Source organism: Sebastes umbrosus, chromosome 3, assembly GCF_015220745.1.
Source record: "Sebastes umbrosus isolate fSebUmb1 chromosome 3, fSebUmb1.pri, whole genome shotgun sequence".
Lineage (NCBI taxonomy): Eukaryota > Metazoa > Chordata > Actinopteri > Perciformes > Sebastidae > Sebastes > Sebastes umbrosus.
The window spans coordinates 29,681,259-29,703,489 of NC_051271.1; the positions used below are offsets into that span (position 1 = coordinate 29,681,259).

Consider the following 22,231-nt stretch of genomic DNA (forward strand, 5'->3'; position numbering starts at 1 on the left):
ACGAATCAAATAGATTCAATTTCGTGACTATTCCACGACCTGCCGTGAGACTGTTTTGTACAGATAATTTACAAATTCAGCTAAATAATCTGTAAACTGCAACACATTGTTTTGTCAGCAAAAAGTATTATAAATGCCTGGACACTACTTTTTTCCTTTCAATTCCAATAATTATTCAGGGCACTATATACTGTAGAGATCAATTATTCAGTGATTTTGGACACTATTAGAATCCAAGGTACCTAATCTTGGACTTATACAGAGATAAAACTACAGCCCTTTGTGGTGATGTCTGCACTCTAGTGGCTAAGGTATTTCCAAATTTACTACTGAAGTTGAACTGAACTGTTGGTTGCAGCTGCTTCTGACTTCCACACTGAAAAATAGGACACAAACCAATCATCCCTGCTATAACAGCTATGGTTTCTATTTCATTTGGCCATGTTTTAATCACTTCAATACACATAGAAAGACAGAAAAAAAGGTAATGCACTATATTGAATAAAGACACCCACCAACAAACATGTGATGTGTTAGCTCCTAAACTGACTTGAGCTAATATTTGAAGTGGACTGTTGGGCTGTGATACCACTACACTTACAACAAACAGGAGAGATGCATCTCGCTGGGTTATTTTTGTCCAAACATGAGCAGAAAATGGATTCACACTCCTACCACTTCGTTCTAGAAACAAGCTGACTGCTGATCTGAGGTGGAGTGAATATTGTTGTGGGCATTTTTCTTTCCATGTTTGTGTACATTGTGTGTGACTGGATGGAGAGCAGTGTGATGTGATAGCCAGTCGGCTGGTCGGCCGGGGGGCCGTTGACCTTGGAGGACTACCTTCTGGCAACAGATCTGCTTCCTGCATTGATTTTTATTTTCATGGCCGGGTTATTTGGGTTCCTGCCCTCGAGTCGCAGCTTGGCTGCCACCAAGGTCAGCTGGGGAGACAAGGAATCTGTTTTTGTCTCCATCAGTTTTACACTGTAAGTAGATATGGATGTGTTGTCTGAATCTTCTTATCTGTCTACTCCATCTGCTGTTACCTCCACAAGCTTTGCTTTTCTTTCATTTTTACTTCTGGAATAAAATGTGCAAATTATAGTTTAGACTCTTGCATGTCAAAAAATGATTGGATATTAACATGGATGTGATAGGTATTTGATGTTATAGGTAAAATGAGAATATAGTTTAATGGATGTGATAGGTATTCAATATTATAGGTAAAAGGGCCTGGTTGACTTTTGGAGTCTGATATAATATATTTATGAAAAAAAGCCTGAATTGTATCTGTTTTTTCTCAAAACTTGGCCGAATTACGTGCGACTATCGTTTAGCTGTTGTTTCGGAACCATGGACCGCGCTGTGTGTTGTGTAGGTGCGGCGCTGTCCATAGCACTGAAACGGAACGGAAGAGAACGACAGAACATGTCACACAGTTTGATTTCTTAGCCTGTTTGCTTTTCGTGGTTGTAAAGAGAGAGAGAGAGATAGAAATTATATTCAGTGCTGTGCTTGTGCTTCATTCTTATGTGAGAGCTTTGGTTAAAAAACGTATTCTTTGGTTGCGGCGGTTAGCAGAAGGCTAAACTTTTAGCAACCCTTTCTCTTTTTGATTAACTTTACAGAACGATAGTTAACTATAGGCATCTAAAAATGTATGCGCCCACAATTTATCTTTACAGCGCTGCCGTTGGCCACCAGCCCGCTGGTCGGACGGCTGGCTACTCAGCTAACTGTTTGCTAATTCCGCCATGCTGTCATGCAACACAGAAAATGAGCTGAACAAAGTTGTCACTCATCTGGCGATAGAAAGAAAGCGAATAATTGGATTTCCCAAAAATGTCAAATTATACCTTGAATGCCATTCTTAAAGGAAGAACTGTACATTGTGAAAATGTTAACTACACAACATGCATATATTTGACCAGATGCCATATGTGGTAAGGCCACCGTTACTGCTAATTGTTGTCATGATGGTATTAACTGCAGTATCTTGACTAGCATGATAAAACTGGTAAAACAAAGCAATTTACTACATGTCTGGTGCCCAGCTGAATGTGCATTTCTCAGCTCTGGAGATGGATATGCTCTGGAAATAACATCCTGTGATGAATATCAAGAATGTAAACAACTGGATTTGATTTCAGGGCTCGGGGCAACTCATGCTCAACCTGATCAATACAATTGATTTATAATTCAAAGTTCTCCGCTGTTTTCCTGAGTATTGCACATGTAGGTTTCGCAGAGAGAGAGAGCAAGAGGAAGAGAAGATAATGATACGGAGGCCCTTTTTTGTATTCAAACAGGCACTTCAATACCTAGTATTGTGTTACTCCCAATCTGGCCTTGAAAACACTCACTCATCGCACTAAGTACCACCTACAAAATGAAACAGTCTGCTTTTATGATTACAGTAATAAGTTCAGTAGTAAACCTTCATTCAGTGCTCCGAAATGAGAGACACATGAATGAGACAGTGCCCCTTAACTCCTTCTGTCATAACGCCCCCTGAACACACACACACACACACACACACAGTCCAAATGTCGTGATAAATTATGTGAAAGCCTTTTGATCTCCAACATACAGGCCTCCGTCAACATGGGATTAGCTTCAGCTGGTGGAGACCCGAAGTCTACATTTAGAAAAGTGATGGATGGAGGAAACTACAGGACAACCTGTGATCTGATCCACCAGCAGGCCCCGCGACTCGACAGCCCGTCTGAGGACGAATGTATTCATCTCTGGTATCCAATCAAATCCCAAGGATGATGAGCTGACCTCTTCCCCGCCATATCTCACAAACAGGGATCATAACTCTTGATAATGCCAACTGGATGGACTTGTCTCGCAGCGAGTGGAGAAGCCGACCTACCTTTGACCTACTTCCATCGAGAATCATCAACAGGCAAGATGTCCCCATCCCCCCCATCCTGCTCCTCCCCACCGTGCTCTGTCCAGTTAGGTCTAACCTCCATTTTCCACCTGAATAAAAGCAGCCTCGAGTCCGGTGAGCTAAGAAGGAGCTAAGAAAAGATCAAAGAACATGCTGCACCAGCATGCATAGCTTGACCACAGACACTGATGGATGAGCCTCTGGTCGTCAGGTTTTTTTCAAACACCTCAAGACACTGTAGAAGTAATATATAACCCATGCCAACGTTTGCAATGTCCATGCAATAAATACAAAATACAAACAATTAAAGCAGCAGTAGGCAGATTGGAGCAAATCTGATTAAAAAAAAGTTATTTTTATAAAATGGTCAGTATATCCTGACAGTAGTGCATGAGACAGATAATCTGAAAAAAAACATGTGCCTGTGTGTCCTCCGGTGCTCCTAATGGCATCTGCAAGATTTCAAAGACCGGAGGAAAACAAGCAGTCAGAGCCGAGCTGGAGCCTTGCCATCTCTGAGCAGCTGTCAATCACTTGTGAACTCCAATCAAACGGTCAAACTAGGCAGCGCTGATCAAATATGAATCAATATTCTGTTACTGTAATGACTATTTCTCTCCTCAATTTTCTTTTTTTTTTTTAGTTTGACCTTTTGATCGGAGTTTGCGAGTGATTGATAGCTGCCTCCGTTGAATGAACAGCCAATAGGAACGCTCTCTCTCTCTGAAATGACCTGTGATTGGTCAAAGTCTCCCGTCACGGGCTAGATTTTTTAAAGCCTGAAAACAGAGCCATGAGGAGGTGCAGAAGTCTAGTTTTCTCTCAGAACACTTGAATTACAATATGCTGAAAGGTTATTATGGAATTTTTGCCAAATGATGGGCAAATTTTAAAGGGCATTAATTTTAAACATTCAAAAGGACAAAGTATATAAATTATCACCTTTAGAGATTTGACATTTTAACACTTTAAATTGTGCAAAACAATTAAAGAGCAGACATACTGTGTCATATAAGGGAAGTGCATGCATATTAGGCCACTTGTCATGTCCAATTTCCATTTCACTCTCTCTGTTGAAATCTATCCGCTTGTGTTAATCTTTATGTTGCAGAATCAGTCAAAACACAGTTGCCAAAGGACATAATCAATAGTTTTTACACGTCTATTGTAAACTGAAGTTTCTCAGTGACTTACAATTGACCGTTTAAATAATAGCATCTCCATTCATCATTAATTTTCTAACCCGTTCATCCCGTTCAGTGTTGTGTGGGGCTGAGCAAGACGCACACTGGACAGAACAATCCAATCTATTTTGACAAATCACCGAACATCTTTATGTGCGCGGGGGTGGGGGGGGGTTGTAAAGTGACACATTGCTGACTGAAGCACAACAGCAAATGTTGCTTCAATAATTAACAAGGGCCTAAACCTTCTGTCTGTCCCCCAAGAGCTCCTTTGTAATGTGTCTCTCTTCGAGCTGTCCTTCCCACCACCATCATTATCAAAACAAAAACCCGTGCTGGCGAAACAGGAAGTGACTGGTTGTAATTGCGTGCTTATAGGCCATGATACTCAGTTAAAAAAAAAAAAAAGGCTAATAGTATATTAGCCATTCAGAATGCCAAAGACAGTTCTTACATAAGTTCAGGCCAATTTGAAAATATAAAATCATTGTCTGCAATATAATTGAACGAATATGAAATTATTTTCAGGATTGAAAGCATGATTTGTTCTCTTGGAGCTATAACAATCAAAATTAGACCAAAGTTGTATTATGCTCATTACTTTGAATAAAAAACAGTATTGGTAGAACAATACAAGGATTATAAGGACAACATAAGTCTCTTTTACCTTCGGCTCCAATTACAGAAAGTTTAAAACTGGACCCAGGTAAGATGGCCGCCATATGGTTCCATCGTGGAATAGCAAGTCATCAGAACGCGTCACATCTACTGTTTTATATCTATGAATACTCATATCCACAATGCCCCCACAATATGTCTCATATACTATGCACTTCCATGTAAGTATGTGTACCACATAAGTGGGCATGTATCTGCACATTCCTGTTGTCTTTCTTTGGCAAGAAAGTTCCCGCTGCCCTATTTGTTAATGTAGCACTTGATAAAAACACTGTCAGAGTCAAACTTGTGGGGACAGAGGTTGTCACACTGTCATTGGCATTTGAAGTTTGTCTCGAAGCAACTTGCACTACAGTTCCTGAGAGACATCAGCTGAGCCGGATCATCTATCTGAGGCTGTTCAGAGGGAGGGTCAGTCTTTCTCCACAGGGGTTCACTGACACAGCCGTGTTAAATAAACATGCTGCCATCTAGTGGATAAGGAATGGTAAGCACAGCTGTCATTTCTAAAGCTGCAGAAATCAGACATTTAGAAGATAATGCAAATTAATAATGTAAGAACAATTTGGGATTGCCAGCTGTGGCCTGTCCGTCCCATCTTCTTAACCCTCCAATGGAAAGTTATTTTGAAAAAGGGCTATTCATTACAGTTTTTTTTGTTTGTTTTTTGCAATTGCCAAGAAACAAAAACTGGTACTTGTGGCACAGTTATTGAAACCACTAACTCATATCTATTGTCCAGGTATACTAAACCATTAGCACGTTGTCTACTTTACACTAAGTTTGAAATCCTAAAACAGGCCTTTTGCAAATAACACACGGTTATCTTCATTAGACACACCGTTCATAACTAAAAGCTTTTGTGTGTTGTTTGCTAAACACTATATAAATCTGCCCTCCAAGCCTGAACCCTCCCTTTTCCCAGGGGGAACAAAGAAGAATGATGTGAGTTTAATATGGACTTTGCACCTTTTATAATTTATTTGGTTGAAATGGAATATATTGTTTAAAGGTTAACAGATTGTTTTGTGTTATGTTAGATACCTGAACTTAATCCTATGTCGAGGAGAAAAGCCAAATTCCAGATTGTGAATGCATGAATGATGTATATGTTAAAATGATCTAATGTATTATTTGTAATTTGTATTATATTTGAGATATGTAATATCCTCTGTTAATGTTTCTTTGAATAGAAAAAAACATCCACCAACTGCCATCCAACTGTTGACCATCTTGACTACAATAAATTGTTGAAAGGCTCCCTGGATCCTGTTTAAATGTGCACCACATTAGATGTTTTATGAATCAACGCCACCACAAGCAACATAGCTTTTTCACTGACACTGAAATACCACACTGCAATTATCAATCACCTGCACCCAGAATGCACCTGTGAAAACACCAGTAACCAATTAGATCGCTTAGAAATCAGAGTTTGAACACTATAAATAGGATTCAGGTTTGCTCTTTGGTGTGCACAACAATGAAGGCCAATTTTGGAGAGAAAGTTAAATTGAATATACTGTATTTTGTTTACATTGCAATACTGTAACTATGATCATGTCACCTTCAGTTAAAGTAATTGTGTCTGATACTGTTAGGAGTATTGAAAATAAGCAAATTTGTGTGTTTCCACATAGTTCATAGTCTATATTTACAGAATGCTACAAGTTTAAATGACAAAGATTCTAGATACAGTACGGTGTTTAACACTAAGCACATCAGTGTGCAGTTGGCATGTGGGAAGAGCTATTTATTTAGTGTTTGTGTGTAAAGTTGTGATGCAAAAATACCATCTTAGAAGTGTTTACATGGTTTTGAATGAAGTGTTTGCTTTTTAAGAGATTTTGTGTTTTTGGTTTTTGTGTTTTGAAAGAGGTTTCAGAAATTGTGTTTTAGCCATTGCAAAAAACAGATTATTAATGTAATGACTTACATTTACTGTAATACTTGATGGCTTATTATGAAGTGAGAAACGCATGACACATTTCATCGCTGACTTAATACCATGTAGAACTGCAAATTTGATGGAATATAACATATTTGGATGATCCCAAAAAAAATGTAATTACAGTAAATCATATTTTTGTATGCCATACCATTTCCTAACCCTCAAATTGTGCCATGTTTGACATAACCATCAAAAGGAGCTAAAACGGAGCGTTTCAGACAAACAGAGGGTGAAAAGAGGTGCTGCAGCACAGGCGGTACAAGAAAAGTAAAGTGTTTTTTGAACATTAAAGCATATAAACCTGTTCTTTCATTTATTTTTATAACAATATTGTGATTACACAATATGATATATGATATTTGTCACCCTCTACTAGCAATCTGAATGTCTCCAAGTCATCTTTCCTCCACTGCTGTCAAACCTGGCTGCTGTCTGAATCTGAACACTCAGTTGACACGGGACGACTGACTACTTGAGTTGGTGTCAGTTGCTTGAGTAAATGTACTTTGTTACTTTCCAGCTCTGATTAAATTAAACATTAAAAATAGACTTCATAGACTTCCATACTATGTATTTTGGTACAGTACAACAAAGCTGACATACTTTGTCCACTTTCTGAGCAATTTCCACACTTTTAATAAATGAAATGACAAATAATTACAAAAACCAGATTGTCATGAATAAGAAACACCAAATGATTTTCTTTCACAATCATCATAAAACAAAAACGTACAACAACAAACATATACAGTACTGGCTGATCACATAGCTACAGTATCTCTATTCTGTCTTGCTACTTTTCTACTGAGAGGACACTGATTTATAGAACATCATCACTGAAATACAACTAATCGTATTTGTGTCAGTAACAGAATAATTTATGATTTGGCCTCAATATGATGCACTTAACAATACCTGTGATCTCAAAGGGAAGACCTGATAGAAAAAGGTGAAACGGTACAGAAAGGAGAGTCCCTGTTATGAAACGGTCACTTATGATCTGACAGTTTATGGAACAGCCAGAGGTTCATTAGACCAATATACTATATGTGGGCCATTAATATGTCAGAATCTGATATTAGCAGTAAGTATGATCTTACTTAAACTTTTACATTAAATTATACATTTAAACTAGGGCTGTCAATGTTAATGCGCTAATAAAATGATAGCGTAAATTTGTTTTAACGTCACTAATTTCTTTGACACATTAACGCAATCGATCTTTCGGAGGTTGTAGTGCTCTCAGTTTTAAAGCTAGAGGGAAGATACTGGTATCACATGAAACTAGAAAACCTAAGGAATCCATTGGTACAAATTGGCATGGCCAATTTCAAAGGGATCCCTTGACCTCTGACCTCCAGATATGTGAATGTAAATGGGTTCTATAGGTAACCACGAGTCTCCCCTTTACAGACATGCCCACTTTATGATAATCACATGCAGTTTGGGGCAAGTCATAGTCAAGTCAGCACACTGACACACTGACAGCTGTTGTTGTCTGTTGGGCTGCAGTTTGCCATGTTATGATTTGAGCATATTTTTTATGCTAAATGCAGTACCTGTGAGGGTTTCTGGACAATATTTGTCATTGTTTTGTGTTGTTAACTGATTTCCAATAATAAATATATACATACATTTGCATAAAGCAAGCATATTTGCCCACTCCCATGTTGATAAGAGTGTTAAATACTTGACAAATCTCCCTTTAAGGTACATTTTGAACAGGTAAATTAATTAATTAATTTGGGATTCATAGCGATTAATGATTGACAATAATGCAATTCATTCTAATTAAATATTTTAATTGATTGACAGCCCTAGTTTAAACATATTGGGCATTGCATATCAGCAGTTTCCACCTCATATTAAAAAAACAATGTGTAGCTACTGTAGCTGCTTGCAGTGTGAACGCTGGTGGAATTTAAGCCCCCCACAGTTTGTGAAGGACTTCCCACACTGTCCGCAGATGTAAGGCTTCTCTCCCGTGTGGATGCGGAAGTGCCTGGTCAACGCCCCTGAGTGACGGAAACACTTGGAGCAGACGGCGCAGGTGTACGGCCTCTCTCCCGTGTGGATGCGAAAGTGAGTCTTGAGGTTCTCCATGCGGTTGAACTCTCGGTTGCACTCGGTGCAGCGGAAAGGGCTGCAGCCCGGCGGGTAAAGCTGCAGTCTGGTCCTCTTGCTCCCATCTACGGGCTGCTGGCCATACTGCTGGAGCCTCTGCTGGCACTGGCCGTAGTGGCGCCGCAGCAGGCTGGGCAGGTTGAAGGTCTGGTTGCAGGACTTACAGGTGTAGAGGTTGGCGAAGGTGTGTCCGAGGTTGCGGCTGGTCCGCACGTGGGCTTCCTGAACCTGTGGGGGGGCCTCTGGGATGGGAGCTGGTTCTGCCAGCTGGAAGATGTTTGGGAACTCTGAGAAGAGGGATAGAAGAGCTGTGGACGTTAGCGGTCACGTGGGGGTTAAACTGAAGGAAATTTTGTTTTTGTTTTTTCACCTTAATTCCATTTACATTTAAAAACATGATTTAGTTGGCAAGTTTGAATATTTTCATCACTTTTTTTCTGTTTCAGATAATCATCGTCAACATGGCAGAAGAGCCACATTCTTTGCAGCCTTAAGTCAGCCATAATAATACACACAAAATATGTTTACATGCAGAACTGAATGCGTGAAGATGACAGTTTGACTGTCACATATAATGCAAACTGGCTGATTACATTTTGTTTGTAGAACTGATCAATACTAGAAAAGCAATCAATAGAAAGGCCTGAATTCATTTGAATAGACATTTGATCAAATTCAACATTACAGTAATATAGATATCATTTATTTTTAAAGCCCTGAGGTCTAAATGCTGTTTCAAGAGAGGGAACACAGAGCACCTAGGATGTAAAGATTAACATAACACACACCGATCTGAACAGTTAACCCCACTTAATATGTTGCTATAAAAAGGGACATTGTGTTTTCATGTCTTCCTTCTTACCCTGAGCCAGCCTGGTGGTGCAGGACAGAGCAGCATCTGAGTCTTGGATCTGCATATCCAGCGCTTCTGGCTTCCACTCCTCCAGCATTTTGGACTGGACCGCTGACATACAGTCCGGGCTGAAATCCTCCACTTTGATAGAGTCCAAATAACAAGCTGAATCCTCTTCCTCCTGCTTTACTGTACTGGGAAGTGGTGGCGAGTTGCGGTCTTGAGCTGCCAGTTGTTGACATGGCTGGTTGATGCGTTCTACCCTCACCACACACATACGGGAGATCCCTTCGCTGACTTCTGTAAACAAAACGATCACATGGTACACGCAGTGAGCGAGGGAACAGTAGACATCTTTCTGTATTATTTACTGGAATATAATACAATATGTTTATTCCTTAAACTGTCTAGTAAAAGTATTCATTCTTATGAATTACAGATATTTGAGCACATTTTCAATGCCATCTAAGTGCGTTGCTGAGTTTGGCCACTCTCTCTCTCTCAGTAACAGAAGAACTACAATCCCCCTAAAACAATATAAGATTGTGTACAGACGTGGATTAAGCTACTTTAAGGATTAACAACAGAATTTGACCGTACTGTAATAGAGCAATGGTAATCCCAATATGTTGATATGTGTTTTAACTTGAAAAAGAATTCAAGGTGTTTTCAAAATAAACTAAAACTGAAATTAAAATAAACTATTATAATAAGTATTAAGTGTAGATGATGTAGATTTTGCATTTTTAGGGTTCTCAATTTATGTTTTTTGTACTATATTGTGTAGTGTATTTTGTTATAATTTTAAATTTTGATGTGTAACCTGCACAAGCATGAGCAAACAGATGTTTCAGCCATCATATTACCTTCTACATATACAAATAAACTTCAGCAATCCTAGCTGTTAGCAACACATGCAGTCGCAACTAAATTTAGCAAGTGTTAATTTGGCACTGGAGTCTCTAAAAATGTGTAAAAACAGTCAGCTCCATATACAGTATAAACATGCATGCACACTTAAAAGGTACTATTGATAACATTGATAACATTCAGCCACAAGATATCGTATTCTCCCTCCCCCGTTCCATTGCATTCACTTCACAACAAGTCGTTGCCAGGCTTTTACCATCAGTCTCAGACATTTTTCCGTTTTTTTCCACACTGAGGGCCAATTCCAAACCAGCCCCTACACCCTCTCCCTACCCACTTCCACTCTGTTTGCGTGTTCGTGTGGAGGGTCCGCAATATTAAGTGCCATCCCAAACCAATTAGCGGGGAGTGGAAGTGGGTTATAAAACCCTTCAACAGCGAGCCTGCATCGATGCCGACTTAACCAGCCGCCCTTACGGACGACGTGCAACGCCGTTTTGTGTTAATCATGCAACATGCTCCAATGTATATCCTGTGCAACTACCGGTACAAACATTTACTCGTAAACATGCATAACTGCATAAACTAAGAGACATTTACTTTTATTCTACTTTATTGTCATACAGGCGTTAATCAACTTAAAGTAAATAGATTGTATTTAGGATCAAATATACCCTTGTCCAGTCTAGAAAACGGTAGACATGTTCATTAGATTGTAAAGTGTTGTATATTTATATACAACGTATATTTATTATTATTTTTTTACCCCTATTAGCAGCTATAACCCCATAATTATTATATCTTCAACTGTGCACTACTGACTTAACAGGACAAAGATTTAGTGCAATAATTCAGCTGTGCAATAATCTGGTTTACTCTGGCATGAACACTGCATTTATTTATACAGTACATTTAAACAAATATTTATATTTATTTATAATATTCTTGCATTTTTACACAATTAATGATAGATCCTATTTTTCAGCATTATTATTTTATATATCTGAGTTCTAGATTGGGAGCAAAATGTAACTCAATTTCCCCCCGGGGATCAATTAAGTATTTCTGATTCTGATATTTATTTATTTCCTTGCCAGAGGGAGGGAAGTTCGTCCCGAAGCAGCCGCTGTATTGATACCCTCACCTTAAAGTAGGGTGCTTCATTGAGCTGCGAGTGTGACTACAAACGGAGGTCACTCCACCAAGGAGAAGGGACCGGATTGGGTCTAATTGGGCCTAACTGATGACCCAGAGATACCACGTGATACCAACGTCATTTTACTATTGGCTCACAAGCCTTGTTAGAAGTGGGAACCAAACGTCAGATATCTTCCACAAAGATAAATAAAACATTCATTTTGGACCCGCCAACATTGAACAGTGAATTAAAAAAAAAACAGTGCCACTTAATCAGTGTGGATGTATGCAGTTTACTCCTGTGTCGTTAACCCTTCACCTGTGATATCAGATTTCTCTCGGTGATGTGCAGTCTAACTACCTGTTGACAACAGCAGAGAATGAACTGGGGGTGGTGGTGGTGGTGGTGGTGGTGGCAGACTGTGAGGCTGGTAACTCTCAATACTTTTCTTTACAGGGAAAGTCACACTTTGATTCTGCACCTTTCTAAAGGCTCTGTAGATGTATTATTTTTACAAAATATATATTTGTCTACATTCAAATGTTATAAATAAGACCTTTAACATTTGAGGCAAAGGTGTCATATTATACTTCTAAGGTATGTTGGTGGGAAAGTGATCAAACAGGAAATAAAAATTGCTCGGCCTACATACAGTGGCGGCAGGCCAATAAAGGGCACCGCCCTCCCTGAGTCACATACAATAAAAACATTACTACTACTACTACTAATAATAATAATAATAATAATAATAAATATTATACAAATTGTCAATATTTGTGTGTTTTAAATATGGAATGCACACAGTAATGTGTAATTTAATTGTAATGTGATTAGATTTTGTATTAATAATCTGAATCTGTAAAGTAACTAAAGTTGTCAGATAAATGTAGTGGAGTAAAAAGTCGAATATGACCCTCTGTGATGTAGTGGAGTAGATGTAGAAAGTAACAGAACATGGAAATACTCAAGTAAAGTACAAGTACCTCAAAATTGTATTTAAGTAGTTACACTCCACCACTGAGTACATGTTATACTGTTGTGTTTCTTTAAGCATTCTTTACTCTTCCTGTTGGAATCAAATATGTTTTGATTATTTAACTGCAAAGTAGTAATGTGTTTTTGATACCTTCACTTTTTTTTTTGCATTAAATCACACCGTGATGTTTGCTGAACTTGATTGGATGTGGCACAGCCCCACCAAGAAAAATGTCGCCACTGCCCACATACCTTCTTTAGTGAAGGCAACAGCACACCCATCATCTCCATCACTCTCTGAAGCAGCATCACTGCCATGCTGAGTCTTCACATCACACATCTGCTCCACATGTTGACGTTGCTGGTCATCAGGAGGCTGCAGTGCACGGCTGTGACCTGCAGGAGGAGGAGAGTCACCTCTGACCCCCGTGACACTGATGTGCACTTTGCTTATTTGGGGCTTTGGGATTTTGGGATTGTATATACTAGGGTGATCTGCACGGTCGGTTGCATTCAGGAGTTTCTTTGCAGGAGGAGAAGGAGACCCACCGCCACCTCCTCTTTCCTCCAGCAGAGCTTCAGCTCTCTGCAGTCTTTGTTTGAGGGACTGGTTCTCTCGTCGCATCTCCTCACAGACGTCTGCTGTCGCCTGACCCACCAGCTTCGTCACCTCTCGAACTGCGATCTCCACGGCCACCTCAAAGGCTCCGTGTATCGCTGCAGACAGCTCCTCCTGCAGACACGCAGCAGCAGACTCGTCTCCTCCGGCTGATGCTGCTTTAGGACGCTTCTTAGCCAGCTGCGGCTTCATGGTGCGTTCAAAGGCACTTTTAGCTCTCTGTGCTGCGATATGGTATTAAATAAAAACTCTCTACGGATCACAGGATTTCACACAGCTATGGATGCCTTGTTTATAAGCAAAGAGAGAGAGGTTTCACTTCCGCATTCAGCTCCTGACACCTACTGGTATGGAGGCTGAACTGCACCAAAACAATACAAACAAGTTACATTATGAGAAACTCAAGTTTATTATGTCAACGAAATGTAAAAAACAGCAGCTGTTTAACAGGTGTAAAAGATGCGTTCAGGGCCTGGTCCATCATCAGCCATGGGATTTATATTCATCCAGGTGAGAAAGTATCCACCCTGAAGGTCCGAGGATGGTCACAGCCATCACAGCCAGCACGAACATGGACTGCTGCAGGACAGAGAGACATGTGTTACCTCCACACTGATTCACAAATCATAACAACACTTTAAAGACAACATATTGTCCAGCTCCTGACCTCATGTGTAAACAACCTACCCCCGGACCGATGTTGTCTTTAGGTGGTTTGCTGCTGATGTTATAACGTTGTTGGCTCATCACACCGACTCTGTGAGAGAGAGCCCGGCGAGTCCTCAGTAGTCCAGCAAATAGCCCACTCATGTCTGGCTTCCGTGTGTCTGCTGCTGAGACCAGAGAGATGACAGGTGAAACCTGTAGGGCCAATCCAGGTGAGCTTTAAAATACCTGTCCTGTGACACACCTGTGTTTTAATTAGGTTGCCTTCAAGTACTATAGGGAAAAAAAACAATAATAGCTTTGATGCAGCATTATTCCTATATTTATAATATTTACATATATATATATATATATATATATATATATATATATATATAGGAATAACGCTGCATCAAAGCTTTTTTTTTTCTTCTCTATAGTACTTGAAGGCAACCTAATTATACATAATTATATATAATTATATATTATATAATTATTTTTATATATATATATATATATATATATAAAGGAATAACGCTGCATCAAAGTCCTATAGTACTTGAAGGCAACCTAATTGTACATAATTATATATGATTATATTTTATATAATTTTATATATATATATATATATATAGGAATAACGCTGCATCAAAGCTTTTATTGTTTTTTTTCCTATAGTACTTGAAGGCAACCTAATTATACATAATTATATATATATATATATATATATATATATATATATATATATATATATAATTTTTTTCATGATTAGAGAGTCACTGACCACTTCTTTTTTTCATGCCGATTTAAAGTACCTCTATATCTTGTTCTCTGGTTGTTATAATTACACAAAACTGATCAGGTTACAGGTGAAGAAGTTCAGAGCCCCTCCTCCTTCATTTCTTCTTCTGCGGTCCCTACTAGAAATCCCTTTTGCCCCTTCCCCTCTCCCCTTTTGTTTTTTTGTTTGTTTGTTTTTCAATAGACTTTATTTTAGATTTGTAAACAACACAAAGAACAATTAAATCAATACATAGGTAAACAATACACAAATAAAATAAAGGGATAAATAAAAACATTCAAACATAAAAAAAAAAAAAATAACATAAAAAAAAAAAACATGCCGGGGGTTAATATAAATAAATTAGTAACTAAAATAAAAACATTAAAATGGGAGCACAAACTTGTCATTTTACTAGCCTTTTTGTTTTTTTCAGAATATATAGTTTTAATATATAGTTCCATTTCTTTCTTAAAAACATTCAAATGTGGTTTAACTCTTGCAAATTTGCATTTATGAATGTAAAATTTTGCGACAATGATAATGAGAATTGATAAGAAAATATTCTCTCTCATATAGGCTACTGTGTTGAACCTTAAAACAACAAAAAATACATTTTCCAGTAGATAAGATTCAGATAATATTTTCCAAGATAAAAATATCTCTCTTATACACTCTTAATGTGTCCAAGTTTATTCCTGGTTGCAGTGTATATGTGAATATCATCAGCTGACAGGAAGTACACATGGACCCAAGCTGTTGCCTAGCAACACAATTCTGTTGCAATTCTGTTGCAATTCTGTCAAAATGCACTAAAACGGAGTGTTTCAGACAGAGGGTAAAGACAGGCATATTCAGGCAGACATTATGAGGAAAATAAAGGGTATTTTGAACATTACAGCATGTAAACATGTTCTAGTAGAAACACAAAATACAAGTATGAACCTGAAAATGAGCATGATATGGGACCTTTAACTTTGACTTTCCCCACATGTGTGTGTGTGTCTAATGTCCCCCAGTTAGTCTGAAAGCTTGAATTAGTGTTTGAAATAGCAGGAGCCCATAATGCCTGATCCTTTCGGTCTTGGACTTGTTGGCTCCAGTTGGTTTGTTTTTCTCTTTCTGACTCTTGTTGTGAGGTGAGCACCTCGGCACTGACGTCATTAATGGATTACTCTTTGATTATTCCTCCACGTTCCCCTGCAGCTCGGCTGGAAATGGGTCGGCTCGGCATTAGTGCTTGTGAAGGTTGGTCGTAGTCTGGATGCTGGCTGAATAATCAGTCTGTCTGTCTGCTGGTGGTGCATGGTTGGTCTCATTCACACTACAGAGGGGAAGGTAAGCACTCTCATCTATATTCTACCAGTGTTTCAAATCATTTTGAGTTTTTTTTCTTTAGTGCAAACTAGGCTAATGTAAACTTATTTTTATAGCAGACAGCTGTAAAACAAATCAGCCAGGATAATATATGGAAGTAAGTTAAAGGCCTTATTGATAACATTTTTATGTAGACAAATTTAAAAAATATATATGTATTATAATAATAATAATACATCCACAGAGCTTTTAGAAATGTGCCTAATAAAAGTATGGTTTTTCCTTGAAAATAAAAAATATATATATTGTGAATTAATCATTAAAACATTTTTGGCGGGTCCAAAATTAATGTTTTGTTTATCTCTGTGGAAGTTATCTGAGATTTGTTTCCCACTTCTAACAAGGCTTGTGAGACAATAGTATAATGTCGTTGGTTTCACGTGGTATCTCTGGGTCGTCAGTTAGTGTGGAAAATATGGATAAATGGCTGAGATTGACCGTAAGTGCCTGGCAACAACTTGTTGTGAAGTAAATGGCTATATATACGTATATATAATAGAGGCTTAATGTTATCAATGTTATCAATAGCACCTTTAATGAGAAATTACATGAGGAAGAGTGGGTGCTATTGCTATTTCAAAAACTGAAAAATACTAGCAAAACATATGGAGCATAATTGACTTAGCCTAACAATTTCTACTTAGGCTTTTTTATTCTATAGCCTGTCACTTGTATGTAGGGGGATGCTACTATATGCCACAAAGCAACAATCTGGTTTCCTTGCATAGTGTCCAGTTACACTGTAAAACCTAACAGCACATCTTATAAAAGAAGTAAGTCAACATAACTCTATCCTCCCAAAAATGTGGAGCGACTCGTTCCCATGAATTTAGCTTAGCTCAAAAATGAGTAGTTGAAGTAATAACTCAGTTTTTTTGAGTGCACCTAAATTTGTGGGGAATTTGAAGTATTGGTGATATGATTCCAGTTTGTTCCATTGACTCATTTTCTTTAAGTTGATTTAAGTCAACTTAAAGAAAATTATTCATTTTTTTAATCATTACAAAGCCCTGCTATAATGCTAAATGTGGCTTAAGATTAATTTTTTGTTTTTATTCAGTTTATATATCATCATATTGTGCCCAAGTAAACCAAAGAATATGTCTGAATAATTATTAATGATCCCCCAAAGTGTAAAGGTTTGATGTTAGTCACATAACTATTTTAATAATGAATTAATCTGTAACATTTGCAAGTAAAAATAACAATCATTTTCTGTTTCCAGCTTCTCAACTGTGAGAATGTGTTGCTTTTGGGTTCACTTTTATGAAAATGAATCAAAAACAAAATTGGCAGTTTTATGGAAAATGAAAATAGTCATTATAGTTGCAAAAAACAGTACCTCCAAATTATCTTATAGTTTCAGCTTCTCAAAAGTGAATATTTACTGGTTTTCTTTATCTATTATGATATTTGATTAATTGGGTTTTTGGTTGGATAATACAAGCAATTTATGTCAACTTGGGATTTGGAAAATTCTGATGGCCCAAACTAGTAATCAAGAAATTAGCTGCCAGCTTAATCAAATGAATAAAGACATAAGACCTTATCAGACAGGAATGGTAACTAGGTTGTTTGGCTGCCGGGATGGTCTGCTGGCTGAAGGCTCGAGCTTTGCTTGTGGCTGTGATCTCATTAGTTTAACCAATTTGGTCTCTCTCTTTTCTCCCCCTTCACCTTCCTGTCAGACACCTTCCCCCTTGATACTGTCCTCTCGTCCTTCCGCACCTGGAAGCTTTCCATCCTCGCAACATGGCATCCGCCTCCTCTGAGGATGGCCTGGCGCCTGTGCAGTGGAAACTTTCCAATCAACGAAGCAGGAAGTCTGCGTGCTCCAACATCTTTACAGGGGTCAGCCTGCACCAGCTGCACAGGCTGTTCAGAACGGCAGGGGACAGAGACGCTGAACACCGGGCGAAGCTGGTGTGGCGAGGGATGGATGCCGACATGGAGGGGTCAGAGGAGGCAAAGGGGGAGGAAGAGGAGGACAGAGGCGAAGAGGCAGGGCTGGCCCAGGCCTTGGTGGGGCTGCGAGTCCGAGCGAGGAATAAAACGGGCTTCAGAGCGGAGGGACGCAAAGACCTCACGCTGCTCAGAGCATCAGGGTATCTCAGGTGGGTGACGGTGTCAAATGGCAGGAGGTCAGCAAATAGTAAAGAAAGGATGTGAAAAGTGATATGTAGATGAGGAGTTAAAAGGAAAACGAGTGAAACATTTCTCTCCCTATTCATTAATAATCTGTCATTTTATGTACGTATAAACAATCAGTTGAACTTGCAAGTCTTCAAGATCTTGTCTTACTGGATTCCAGACTCCCTCTACGTTTTGAAATGCAGCGTGTAAATTGTCATGTGCCTAACAAACTCAGCATGACCTCACAAGACTGTGTCCTCCCCTCTCTTTCTGCATACCGTCACACACACACACACACACACACACACACACACAGTCATGCTTCGCTTTCGACATTCCTCACTGAGATGACATTAGATTTGTTGGAGGAGTAATGAAGTGCAACAGAAAGTCAAAATGGTGGTGTGAGGTTTGCCTTCAGGGCTTTATGCCAGAGAGGTTATTTTAACCCAAACCATGATCTTTTTCAAACTTATCCTATGTGCATCTACAGGGCAAAGAAGAAGTAAACATAGTCATGTCACCCATTGGTTTGTGGACTGTCGTTTTGAAGCCAAAAGTTCAGCCATCTTGGTATTTGGCTGTCGCCATGTTGGTCTTTTGCAAGCACAACCGAACTCTAAATTAGACACTTCTGGGTGGCCAAAAAAGGTTATAATAAAATTTCATGACCTGAAAACAGGGTTAAAGTTGTTAGACAAAAACACTTACAACTCCCAGACTGGACAACGCCGTGGCAATGACCTGTCAATCACAAGGTAGCCACGCCCTAAAGCATCCCCTGCTTTATGGTCTATTTGACTCTAAATGGGACCATCATTTACTAAATGAACATCATGCTGTATTGAAGAAGACTTGAAAATAGGGATTGAGACCATACACTCATGTTTACAATGTTTACTGAGGTAATAAATCAAGAGAGAAGTAGGGGCCTTTTCTCATAGACTTCTATATAATCAGACTTCTTTTTGCTACCAGAGGAGTCGCCCCCTGCTGGCTATTAGAAATAATGCAAGTTTAAGGCACTTCCACATTGGCTTCACTTCTCAGAGCCCGGAGTTACCAACTGGGCGGTAATAACAAAATTGTGTACTGGAACAATTTGTTAGCCAAGCCATTGGCATGACGGCTGTAGAGATGGCAATGTCAGTCTGTCGGTTGGTGGGCCACCACTTTGGTCCAGTCTGAAATATCTCAACAACTAATGGATGGGTTTCCATGACATTTGATGCACTGTATCTTTGTATCTACTGCACCTTTTCATCTAAATTAGAATTTGTACAGAATAAATTCCTGCAAGACTAACGACATTCCCATCAGCCTCGGTTGTGTTTAGTGCTAATCAGCAAATGTTAGCATGATAACACTCCGGACCATAGACTGTATATAAAAATGGACGATGTATCTCCCTCCCACTATACAGAAGTGAAGCCAAAGTATCCCGGACACGGGAGCTGCCATCTTTAGATTTTGACATCATTTGGAGCCAGAGTCTGCGCAGTAGTGATCGGGTGGTTGAGTCACGGTATCAAGGTCACCCGCCCGAACCAGTCGCGAGCCGAGTACTGCCGCAGCTTGTCATCGAGAAAGACTCACAGCTGCCAATCACGACATTTCACCCCTTTTTATAGCAACAAATAATTTAAAACCGAACTTGCCAGAAAAATGAACACTTGAACATACATCAGTGTGATAAAAACTACCTCTGCTAACATGGAGGAGGCGGGCTTTATGAGCTATACTGCAGCCAGCCACCAGGGGGCAATCGAGATGTTTTGGCTTCACTTTTGGGGAGCTGTTATGTCGTCCATCTTTATGTACAGTCTATGCTCCGGACTAATTGTGAACATTATACCTTCTCAACATCAGCATTTTAATATTGTAAATGTACGCATGTTAGCCTGCTGATGTTAGCTTTGCTCAAAGCACCGCTATGCCTATAGCTACAGCCTCGCTAGCATGGCTGTAGACTTTTAATCTTATCTGATACTATGGTTTCAAAATCACCTGACTTCACTTCTTCTGCATAATGCTGTGAGTTAAAGCTGTGTTTAAATATATAGTAGGGTTTTGTCAATCAGGATCAAGTGTCTAAAGTGACATTGATAGCTACACAAAACATCTTTATTTCAGTTGCTGAATGGTCCTTTTCCTGAGAATGAAGGACCATTATGACTTTTTCCATTCTGTAATCCATACTGCCAGAGTAGAATTATACATTATGTGCTCAGTATAATATGTAGACTACTATAGGCCTGTGATAGTTCAGCCAAACTAGAGTAACATCTGTTTCTTACAGAATTGAGGAGCCGTTATCCGGCCACAGCGTTGATGATGAAGAGGACGACATAGAGCCCAGTTCGGGAGAATTTCTGCCGGTGACTGAGGAAGACATCCCAGAGAACCATAACCCCTTTAAACCCTCCTCATGGAGGTTGGGTGTGGCACGACTGGAGGCCAGACACTCTGAACGCTACCTTCACCGCATCCTCCACTAACAACGGACTGGATTCTTCACACGGTAGTGGAAGCTGGAATATTGATTCTGCATGAAAGGCCATATTGTGTTACTACTGTTAGCACCTTCTGCTAACGTGTACTGTTGAGTAAAGCCTGAAATAAAATTTCCGATATACATGAGTACAATGCATTTTTGAGGGCACTCATTAGCTGGGCAGTTGGTGTCGCACTTGCCAGACAACTCATGATATATTATTGTCACGGTAAACAGGGCACCAAGGGCACTTTAAGAGCATTTGTATCCTAGGGTGTTTTTTGTTTTCATGACTTAATACTGAAATAAATATCCAATGAAGAAAATTGCATTAACAGATTTTTTGGCCACTTAGTAGCAGCATAAACAAGCAGTAAATACAAAACTGACATAACTTTTAAGTCAATATGCCGTCAGGAGTCGTGTTTCTGACTACTTGTTGAATGTAAGTCCAGTACTCATTCTCATTTTAGCTCCGTTTTTGGTCTCCACCATAGACTGTATATAAAGATGGATGACGCGTCTCCACTTCCTCCCACTGTACAGAAATGAAGCCAAAATATCCCGGTTACGAGAGCTGCCATCTTGAGATTTTGCCGTCATTAGAAGTCAGTCTGCGTATTAGTGAACAGGCGGTTGTGCCGCGGTATCAAGGTCACCTGCCCAAAACAATTGTGAACCGAGCACGGCAGCAGCTTGTCAGCAAGAAAGACTCACAGCTGCCAATCATGACGTCTCACCCCCTTTTTACAGCATCAAATAACTAATTAAAACCAAACTTATTTGAAAAATGAACACTTGAGCACACATCAGCATGATAAGAACTATCTAAAATGAGAGAAAGACTTTTTAGTTTGGCCCATGTCCCATCTGCTAACACGGAGGATTTACGACCTATACAGAAGCCAGCCACCAGGGGGGGCAATCCAGATGTTTTGGCTTCACTTTAGGGGAGCTGTTATATCGTCCATCTTTATATACAGTCTATGGTCTCCACCGACTCCGGAGGGAAACATCTGGCTCTTTAGCTGCTATGTTCACCAGCTAGCTGCTGACTGTGTCGGTGCTGAGCAGGGGGTGTACAGTAGAGCCTTTAGAGATTTTTTGCTGGAAAACGAAACAATGCTGATGAGAACAGTTAAACTGGACCAAAACAGTAACGTTGCAGGCCATAAAAACAAAACAATGAGCTGCAAAGACGCTGAAGGGGACTAGAGTCAGGTGATAATTCTCTGTGGGTTCATCACTACAAGTGACTCCTCTCCCATTACGTCATTTCATCCATTGTTGATATAAAGCTGTTGATTATAGCAGCTTTAAAGCTTGATGACTTGATCAACCATTAGCATACCATTGTTGGACTATAACATTTCTAAAATGACCTGCAGTTGTAATTATACCCAGTATTAATCAACAGAACACAGTAACGGTTCTCGAGGTCTGGCTGAATTTTTCATATTTGTGTTGTGCGACTGTAAACATTGCTCATTCACAAACACACAAATAA

General features: G+C 39.3%; 2 protein-coding genes across 2 annotated transcripts; one reads left to right on the plus strand and one right to left on the minus strand.

The window, feature by feature from the left end:
• Positions 1-8,361: 8,361 nt before the first annotated feature.
• si:ch211-284e13.5 (uncharacterized protein LOC793850 homolog) lies at positions 8,362-14,103 on the minus strand. Its single transcript, XM_037761045.1, has 4 exons — positions 13,962-14,103; positions 12,928-13,873; positions 9,702-9,992; positions 8,362-9,126 (listed from the first exon to the last, which is right to left on the minus strand). The coding sequence occupies exons 2-4, from the start codon at positions 13,484-13,486 to the stop codon at positions 8,600-8,602; spliced, it is 1,377 nt and encodes a 458-aa protein (XP_037616973.1). The 5' UTR covers positions 13,487-13,873; positions 13,962-14,103; the 3' UTR covers positions 8,362-8,599.
• A 1,801-nt stretch (positions 14,104-15,904) lies between these two features.
• avpi1 (arginine vasopressin induced 1) lies at positions 15,905-20,870 on the plus strand. Its single transcript, XM_037764991.1, has 3 exons — positions 15,905-16,058; positions 17,786-18,211; positions 20,530-20,870. The coding sequence occupies exons 2-3, from the start codon at positions 17,850-17,852 to the stop codon at positions 20,726-20,728; spliced, it is 561 nt and encodes a 186-aa protein (XP_037620919.1). The 5' UTR covers positions 15,905-16,058; positions 17,786-17,849; the 3' UTR covers positions 20,729-20,870.
• The last annotated feature ends 1,361 nt before the right edge of the window (positions 20,871-22,231 follow it).

Coding starts and splice junctions, on each gene's coding strand:
- si:ch211-284e13.5 (XM_037761045.1), bottom strand. CDS start 13,486: ATGAAGCCGCAGCTGGCTAAGAAGCGTCCTAAAGCAGCATCAGCCGGA. Junction 9,993..12,927: donor TGTTGCCTTCACTAAAGAAG/GTATGTGGGCAG, acceptor TTTTGTTTACAG/AAGTCAGCGAAGGGATCTCC. Junction 9,127..9,701: donor CACCACCAGGCTGGCTCAGG/GTAAGAAGGAAG, acceptor CCCTCTTCTCAG/AGTTCCCAAACATCTTCCAG.
- avpi1 (XM_037764991.1), top strand. CDS start 17,850: ATGGCATCCGCCTCCTCTGAGGATGGCCTGGCGCCTGTGCAGTGGAAA. Junction 18,212..20,529: donor AGAGCATCAGGGTATCTCAG/GTGGGTGACGGT, acceptor TGTTTCTTACAG/AATTGAGGAGCCGTTATCCG.